We start from the raw sequence: 9,671 nt of genomic DNA, 5'->3' as shown, positions 1-9,671 counted from the left end.
ATACTGAAGAAAAAAAAACTTCTGTCAATACTATCTATCTAATAATTTGGAGATGTTATCTCATATTAATGATTTAATATGTCATAATTTTAATTCTCATAATTATTACTATCTCATAATAATTACTTTTTATGTCATAATTTAAAAAAAAGCTCTTCCATACAGGAACATAAATAATAAGTAAATAAGCATCAAGCTAAAGTAGTTTGCATTTATGTGTTTATTCCTTTTATTACATCTTTGCTTGAGAGCATCATGTGCGTTTCAAATAGAATTTCCATTTACTTTTATCTTCTCTTGTTTTGCCGTTTTCCTACAAAATGATGTTTTTATTCACCAAGGCTACCCCCTAATGCAGCAGTACCACAGACCTGTCTAAATCACACACACATACACACTGTCTGATTAACACAAGAACTATCACTCTTCCTTTAACATAATACACACACACATAGCATGTCATATGTAAATAATAAAAAAAAAATACTTCTTGTGTTGAGCTCAAAAGGAAGGAGGAAAGACACAGGTAGCATCCCAGAGAGCATGTAACAGACTTGAAATGCTATGATTCTTCTGCAGTACGCATACATCTCTGTGGAATACATACAACACAACACATGAATAAGGTAACTAAGTCACAGAATATGAGTGTAATATGTAGTGCCTTTATATGGAGATCAATAACCAAGAGTTTTCAAATTGGGTTCATCCCATGTTGGCTTAACATCGTTATCTGTGAAAACAGCATAGAGCTTTAAACAAGGATTTAACTAAAACACAAAATGACTGACATAGCTGGAGAAAAAGCTTTAGACAGGTCCAAAAAAATGAATAAACAACGGAAAAACAGACACCATCTGTTCATCACAGTAGCATCAGATTGAACGGCAGCTGTATCGGGGGCAGGCTGGTGAAGGAGAGTTGAAAGGATGTATGAGGAAGGACCAGAGATGCTCAGTGGGCAAACTGGGCTGTTGGTGAAGATGCACTTGTTATTGGGCGAATGAGTGAAGGTTTGAGGGAAGATTATAAATAATAGGCTCTGTGGTTTTATGTAAGGCTCCAGAGGGTTCAGGGAAAGGGCACAGGATGTAAGGACACAAGGTGCTCGTGGTTAGATAAATGGGTGGACAGGGTCAGTGGTTTTGTTTTCATACTAGAGCAGAAAAAACAGTTGGACAAATGATGCGCTATGATAAAGGAGAGGATGTGTATAAGGAAAGAGGAAGTGTGGGAGAATCCTGAGCTGTAGAGACTGTCGTCTGGGTGGCTGGTTTGCAGGACAGTGTGTGAGGGGTGGCTCGCTCTGTGCCTGAGTGCTGCTGAGGGGTCCTCGGGGAGAGCTCCAGGCTGCCCACAGAGATGCCCGAGTCCGTGCTTTGGCTGCGGCCGCTGGCGGTGCACAGGTCCTCGTCTGGCTCGGCCTCTTCCTCCTCCTGCAGCCACTGAAGTTCTGACTCCTGCAAGGGGAACGACCGGCGTTCCCATGGCAGCGCAGCCTGCAAGTGTAGAAGAAGAAGATTAATTGAGGTTATTAAACTCAAGAACATCGGGGTTTATTATATGCATTTATATTCTCTCACAATGTAAAGAATATTAAGCATATATATCTTTCAGGATTCACAAATAGCCCCCAAAAGAAGACTCGAGGATTTAATGATGCATGGAGAAATAGAAAACGGCAGACTTTTTTTTGAACTACACGATGTTCTTCCAACTAAATAATTGCCATGGTTACAGCAATAATAAAGTTGAATAGAACATTAAGTCCTCCTCCTCCCTCCCTCCCTCTCTCCCTCTCTCTCTCTCTCTCTCTCCCTCCCTCCCTCCCTCTCTCCCTCCCCCTCCCTCCCTCTCTCCCTCCCTCCCTCCCTCTCCCTCCCTCCCTCCCTCCCTCCCCTCCCTCCCTCTCTCCCCTCCCTCCCTCCCTCCCCTCTCCCTCCCCCTCCCTCCCTCCTCTCTCCCTCCCTCCCCCTCCTCCCCCTCCTCCTCTCCCTCCCTCCCTCCCTCCTCCCTCCCTCCCTCTCTCTCTCCCTCTCTCCCTCCCTCCCTCCCCCTCCCCCTCTCTCTCTCTCCCTCCCTCCCTCCTCCCTCCCTCCCTCTCTCTCTCCCTCTCTCCCTCCCTCCCTCCCCCTCCCCCTCCTCTCTCCCTCCCTCCCTCTCTCCCTCCCTCTCTCCCTCCCTCTCTCTCTCCCTCCCTCTCCCTCCCTCCCTCCCCTCCCTCCCCTCCCTCTCTCTCCCTCCCTCCCTCCCTCTCTCCCTCCCTCCCTCCCTCCCTCCTCCATCTCTCTTTCCCTCTCTCTCCCTCTCTCTCTCTCTCTCTCTCTCACACACACCTGCTGTTCATCCTCAGCCTGGCTGAAGGGATCCTCCGCTCCAGTACAGAAGGGACTGCATGGCGAGACATCTCCTTCTGCAAAATGACTTTGCCTGGAATCTGGAGAGCCAGGTGTCTGCTCCAATCCCCTGGAGCTCTTCCAATCCCCATGGTAGGAGGAAGAAGATCTGAGGAAGGAAGTCAAGCAGAGAGTGAAATTTCAAGCAGTGACCACAGCGTCCTGCAGTTTGACATGCTATACTTCATCTTAAACTATTTTAAAACTACCCACTGTTTTATGCCCACATATTAATTGAGAGAGTGCATGAAATAGGTGTATGTGTAAGCTTTAGTACCAAACTCCCCTTTATACATCTGTAAATTTTAACCTACATTCTTGAAGTACAAAAAAAGTACATGTGTAAGTTATTTGTTAACTACACAAATGCATATTTAATATAAAAGTCGTGATGTGACATTATATTAACCTGGTCTGTAAGATTTTTTTTATGGTTTCTGAAAGAAGTCTCTTATGCTCACCAAGGCTGCATTTATGTGATCAAAAAATACAGAAAAAACAGTAATATTGTGAATTATTATTGCTTATTATTTTTATTGCTTATTATCTTTAAAATATACTATTTTCTGTTTTAATATATATTAAAGCATAATTTATTCATGTGATAGAAAAAAAGAATTTTAGCAGCTATTACTCCTTACTTTTTCAGGATTCTTTTAAATAAAAATCTTTGTAATATTATGAGTGTCTTTACTATCATTTGATCAAATTTAATGCATCCTTGCTGAATCAAAAATATATACATATTTTTGAAATATATATATTTAAACGTATTTTATATTCTTTCTGTGGTTTTTCCTTTAATGTCATTTAATATTTTATTTATTTTTGGAATTTGTTTCACCCTCATAAACCTTGTGTTGAAGAATGTGCCCTAAAAGCTAAGTTAGCTCTAACCCTTGAGTTTATTTAAACATATTTCCAAACATACAGCATTTTAAAATATTTAATTACAAATCGATCCCTGTTGTTAAAAAACATTATACTGACACCGGTTTAAATATTCTCCATCACATATGCCTCTCACACACACAAAGTTCTCTCACCTGCCCCGGCGACGTCTGCGAGCCCAGCTCCCCCACCGACTCCTCTCTCTGCTCTCACACACTGCATGGCGGCTCAGAAACACAGCGTCAGAGAGATCCTCCACCTATACAAACATTGCAAACAAGCATTGTCATACTAATACAGCGATCATTTTGAATGGTCGAAAAAATACGAAAAATCGAGACAAAATACCAGGTATTTTTATGAGAAAGCATGTACAGAAAAAAAACTTGTTAAAGGCATACACACCTCTTCCTCCTCATTGTCCAGTCCTTCCCCATTGGGCTGGTACTGTGTTTTATTGTAATTGAACAACAGGGCATGTGCCCCCTCCTGGTTTTTAGAGAGCCCCGAGAGAGAGTCCAGCTCCCTCCAGCTAAACACACGACATAGGACACAGTTACACATTTTTCATCAACAATAGTGCTAGACTTTTAAGACTATCAGCATCAGCCAAAAAATCTGCTAGCTTGGCCAATTAACAGAAGTGACAGTTTCTCATTCTCTCACATCCTAAATCTACTAAAAGCCATGTCAACAATGACAAAAAATGTTTTTAAAATATATTACTGAATTTTAAGAAAATGTAGTGTAAAAAAAGAGTTTATATATATTATATATATATATATATATATATATATATATATATATATATATATATATATATATATATATATATATATATATATATATATATATATACAAATATATATATATATGCTAGTACACTCTTCTCTTTCACTGTTTAAGCTTCCTTATAATATAATGTAAACGCACTACATGCTTATGTATCTAGACTGGCTCCAGTTTTGTACTACTTTATAAACGATGGGTCACAAGGAAACAGTGGATACTTGGCACTGTGTTTGAATAATTAATGGGAAATTACTTGAAACCAAAGCCACTTTGCACAATGGCTATCTGACAGAAGGACAACGGGAAGTGTGATGCATCAAATGCTAAATGTTTATTATGTAATCGCTTTTTTTTTTGTAATATTTTTTAGTAAGTACTAAGTACATATTCATTGTAGTGGTTTTGGAGGTCAGGTGGCATTATTTGTACCTTGGGGTGATAATTTCCTTGTATTGTAATCTTTGTACTCGTGCTCCTAGTCCAGCCAGGCCCAAAGGCATCACTAGGTTGTCGATGTCAAATGAGCTTTCTGCTCTCCTCCTTCGCAAAGGCTGAGGAACAAGAGAGAGGTTTAGGAAGCCACACACAACACATAGAATTGTAAGCTGCTTACATTTTCCTTTTTTTAACCAGATGTACCTGAGTGGGTGTGTCTGTTGTTGGGGGTGTTGCCGGCAGAATGGGCAAATCTAGAGCTCGTGGATGAAGACAGTTGGGAATAATCACACCCCTCTGACTTCTGCACCCAGAACCACCTACAAAAGCAATTTTGTTAACTTCTTGAATGGTAAAAATGCTCAACAAGGTTACAATCTGTTTCCACAAATTCTTGGATGGATAGGAAGTTCAGACGAACAGCATTTAATTGTAACACTATAAATGTCTTTACTGTTTAATGTTAACACTATAAATGTCTTTACTGCTGAAAGAAAGTATTCATTTCTTTAAAAGAAAAACAACTTACTGTTACCTTCAAACATTTGAACAGTAGTGTAATACAGTATATATATATATATATACACACACACACACACTGTGTGTGTGTGTGTGTGTGTGTGTGTGTGTTGATATAAGTGACAATATATATTTCACCCACCAGGTGTGTTAAATAAAGGGGGCAGTGCATTGGGCGGACGAGGACAAACTAGTCTCCTCCTCATTCTCCCAACTCGTCCCTGGCCCCGTCTCCCTGGCCAAGAGGACATCGATGACATGTCTGTCCACTGTAGTGAATTATGAGAGTGGTGCCCGGCCAGCGGGCGTATCCCACAATGCAGTGCAAGGGGTGAATCTGCAATGGAGGAAGTTCAAAGTATAAGGACACTAAAGCCACACTTATATACACACACCCTATAAATAAATTCAAACTTAAGTATATATATATATATATATATATATATAATATATACACACCCTATTTTTCAATATTATTATTTAATATATATTTAAGTAGATTTAGAATATAAATAAAAAAGAAAATTCCACAAAAATGATTCACAATTATAAACTGAAAGCCACACAGGATAATTTTCAAGGTTACTTTCAAGGACATCGATCTAAAAGGAACACTTAAACAGCCTTGTACAGTTTGTACTGTTGAAATACAAGCTAAATATAGATGGATTTAAATAATATACAACTTTAAACAATTCTGTGCTTACACACAGAAAACAAAAAAAAAACAAATAATCTTGAGATTATATGGAGAGAATATACAGATTTCACCTGATGGCATTGAGAGGACAGGGTGAACAGACATATCGAGCCAGGTCTGACGCATCCGCAGATGCTTGATTTCTGAGGGGGAGCGAGGAGTAGCACCACCACATAACACACACACAGCCGGTGGTTCACACCAGCACTGTAATGAAACTGCCTGAGAGGGACACACAAATTCAAGAATTCAGCATTGTGATTCCTGTTTTTCATCTTCTCTTCAAGGCATCATTCAAAATGAAGAGCAGCCAATAATAATAAAAGTTACTGTGCATAACAGAAAAGAAGCAGCAAGGTCAACTGTCTTCACCTTTGACCCCAGCGCTGTGCGATCTTCCAGGCGAACGAGTTTGTGACGTCGTTGCCGGAGTAACGGTCGAACCCGTGCGGCAGAAGGTGGAGGACTGGGCACGGTTTGTGGAGTGGTGGTGTCTTCTGTCTGCCACTTCCTGTTAGGATCACCAGCAGAGGACAACCTAGGGGGTAGTGCAATAGTACATTAAATGCCAAATCCAAAAATCAACCAGTGTGTGTTTGTATGCAAGTTAAATCGTCTACTGACTTGTAGTTGTGTGATGTGGAGGAGGGGTTTGATGCTCTGAGGGGTGTGTCAGGGGCAGAGTGAGTGGACCGAACCTGGATGAAACATAAAAAATACAGATGAATCAAACCACTCCATAATAACCCAAAAATACACAGATGGACACCCGAAATACCTTTCCCTGTCGAAGATGCGTGTAAAGTTCTGTCAGCGCACGGATCCGATACTCAAGCTCTGATACTTGAGTCTGCAGCCACACCCACCTGCTGCCAAGCCACGCCCTACTCTCCGCCCACTGCCATTCTTTGCCAGTGACACTAAAAGAAAAGAAGCTAAATATTGAGTAAATGCATAAAACACATGATCTTGGCATTGCTAGTGCCATGCTGTACTGTTCAAGCTACAGGAATGCAAAAACATTGCCTGAGTGGAACCGGTTCGGAGGTCCTAAAAGAATTTAGGATGAAGCTTCTTCTGACCCATTTTATTCCCAACAGCCAGGCGTGAAATGGCTTTGTAGCCTCCCAATATGGCAGCCATGAATCAACAGCCAGTGCAGCATGTACACTGCAAAGCACAGTGGTGATTCAAAAGGCAACACCAACATGCAATGACTCATCTAAAGCTTTTCTTAGCTTTCCCCCCAAAGTGAAAGTTGTCATGATTTGCACACCCTCGTGTCTTTCCAAATCTGTATGCATTTCTTTTCTCTGCTGAACACTAAATAATGTATTTTGAACCAGTTTTGGTTCCCATTGACTTCCATTGTATGGACAAAAAATACTGAGTTTTACACAAAAGAAAGAAATGCATACAGGTTTGAAATGACATGAGGTTGAGTAAATGATGACAGAAAGTTCATTTTTGGGTGGACTATCCTTTAACACTGGGTTATCTTGCTCCATCTTGTTCCTGGGCTTTTTTATCTTTGGCATCTCATAATGGAGAAAAACATTACTTAACTCTGGGTTAAGAGATCTTAACCTGAGGTTAAGCATAGTGATAAAAGCTTACATTGATTTTATTGGCAGCGTTCTAAAGGGACGACCCCCTCTCTCCAATCCCTCATCTTCCTCACTGTCACTGTCACCTCCGGAGCTGCTGGCCGTGTGGTCCGAGTCCAGGGTGCTCTCTGCAGTCCGGAGGATCTCGCTGCAGCTGCGTGCCAGCCTGCTCAGCTCGGCTGAGTTTCTGGATACAGCAGTGGGCCTTCTGGTGCAGCTCAACCCCAGGCTCCTGTGTAGGCCATGCAGCTGCTGCGTGACATGCCTCTCCACCTGCTTCACCTGTACGGCCTGCAAGCGCCGCCAGAGGTGGTCAGTACGACCCTCCAGCTCTGCCTGCCTGCGCTCGGCTACACCCCTCACAGCCTCTATTTGCTCTGTGCTGGGGCCCTCAGTCCCATGTGCATCAATACCCATACCCGTATGGTCACACTTCTGTGGCTCTGGCCCGTTAGGAGGCCCACACTCAGACTGAAAGGGGATGGAGAGGGCACACAGGGGCTTTTTTACGCAATCACGCAGCTCGGGCTCGGCTTGGAGGGAGGATTGCAGTTGGAGGCTATTGTGAGGGGCACCATTTCCGCTGACCCCGTTGTTATAGTTGGCAGAGCTGGAAAGAAAGGATCGCACCCTGTACAGTCTGACGCGCCCCTTCGCCGTCCTGCATGTGGGCAGCTGGGCACTTTCATCAGGCGGGCACGCTGCGAAATTAATTTTTTGGGCCACGGTCGTGTTTTCGCAGTGGGTACGACCTAATGACGTGCGCCTGAAAGTCTCGGCAGTGTTCGCGGAGCTCTTCACATGAGCTTCACCATTTGAACCAACGCGGGCCGCGGCGTCCGAGCTGCCGCAGTACTTGCCCGAGAAACACACCCTCTTGGAGGCTCGGGTGAAACTGCATCCCCGGCGCTTAATGACCGCGGGGTCGTAATTCCCGTGACCACACCTTGCAGCGACTGTCAACATCGCGCGCTCGGTCTCGGCGTGAGCCGTGTGTCCTCGTCGGGCTCTCGCGATGCGCACCGGCGGCAGTCTCGCGCTCGCTCTGCGCTCGTCCCTTCTTGTCTTAGCGCTCATGAAACACCGCAAGCCAGCTCCCTCGTGATCAATATTAATGGTGTTATCCTCGCCCGCTCCAGTGCTTTGTCTACAAAATCGCCCGCGTCCTCCGCCGTATTCCCCCGAATCCGCGCATTCGTCTCCCTCCCGTGTGATATCAGCAGCGCCGTTCGTAAAAAATCCCTCCTCGTTCATTTTCTGGGCCGGATCCGCATCGCCGGAGGTGGCATCGTCCCATTCGCGGAACGCCTGGGCCTCGGCTACGCTGCTCTCCCTGTCTGAGCTCCGCACTGGGGCAGCGCTGGTGGCTGTAGCCGCAGCGGCCGAGCTTCCGTCACCGCTGACGGGCTCACCGCAGCCTCCTCCCCCGCAGCAGCGGCTGGCGCTATGCGGACACCCGGCCCCGCAGCTCTCCACTCCAGGCCCGGCTGCACTAGCGCTCATTTTATTCCGATTACAGTAATAATACATCGCTGTGTCGTTGGCATGGCCGGGTGTGACATACAACGAAGCTCCATTAACGTCTTTTTTCCCCTTTTCGAAAGGAAGACGGGCTTCTCTTTTCACCCGTCTTGCCTTTCCCCGCACTGTTGGCTGTCTCCAACACTCCCTATTCGCACTGAGCATGCGCCATTCACTGGCCCGTCCTTCAAGTGAAGAATTAGGGGTATTTCAAAATCTAGTTCACATTTTACGTTTGTCACATGTCCTGGGTTGAAAATAACTATAGATTTTAAAATATAACACTCTTTATCTGTTTAGCATTTAAGTTTTTAAGGACACGTCGCATATCTCAGGTCGTCTGAAGGTCTAGGTTGAAAAAGTAGTGTTCAAGGGCAGCTGCATTTCGAAATTCATAACAATGAAAACAACATGATATGATTTGTACTATGAGGGAGCTTTTTTTTTTTTTTTTTTTTTTTTTTACATTTGTATATATACATTGTATATGTTGCAGCAATTAAAAAAAAAAAAAAGAAACGAATATATATATATATATATATATATATATATAATATATATATATATATATATATATATATATATATAGCAACAATTAAAAAAATACTTATATTTAATTGCCTCTCTCTCTCCAATTAATTTCGTTTAATTTCAATGTTAAGATTTAGTTGCAGTGTCGATAGTTGCGAATGACTGCTGAATAAAAATTTTGGCATCCTAATTACCGTTTAATCTGACGAAATTATGGCAAGTACGCAGTATGTACAGTGTGTAGTATGCAGCAGGCGTCATTGGCGCCTTTTTTGGTCT

At 43.2% G+C, this 9,671-nt stretch overlaps 1 protein-coding gene across 1 annotated transcript; it reads right to left on the bottom strand.

The window, feature by feature from the left end:
- Window positions 1–202: 202 nt before the first annotated feature.
- Window positions 203–9,049, bottom strand: LOC109111800 (KAT8 regulatory NSL complex subunit 1-like). Its single transcript, XM_042776547.1, has 12 exons — window positions 7,351–9,049; window positions 6,512–6,653; window positions 6,358–6,431; window positions 6,106–6,271; window positions 5,805–5,955; window positions 5,176–5,370; window positions 4,719–4,834; window positions 4,509–4,630; window positions 3,693–3,819; window positions 3,443–3,546; window positions 2,337–2,505; window positions 203–1,499 (listed from the first exon to the last, which is right to left on the bottom strand). Exons 1-12 carry the CDS (start codon window positions 9,024–9,026, stop codon window positions 1,191–1,193), a joined length of 3,351 nt encoding a protein of 1,116 aa, XP_042632481.1. The 5' UTR covers window positions 9,027–9,049; the 3' UTR covers window positions 203–1,190.
- Window positions 9,050–9,671: the final 622 nt, after the last annotated feature.

The sequence above is a fragment of the Cyprinus carpio genome, chromosome A19 (assembly GCF_018340385.1).
Source record: "Cyprinus carpio isolate SPL01 chromosome A19, ASM1834038v1, whole genome shotgun sequence".
Classification (NCBI taxonomy): domain Eukaryota; kingdom Metazoa; phylum Chordata; class Actinopteri; order Cypriniformes; family Cyprinidae; genus Cyprinus; species Cyprinus carpio.
The sequence above is the reverse complement of the archived record's forward strand: the minus strand, read 5'-3'. Positions and strand labels throughout refer to the sequence as shown.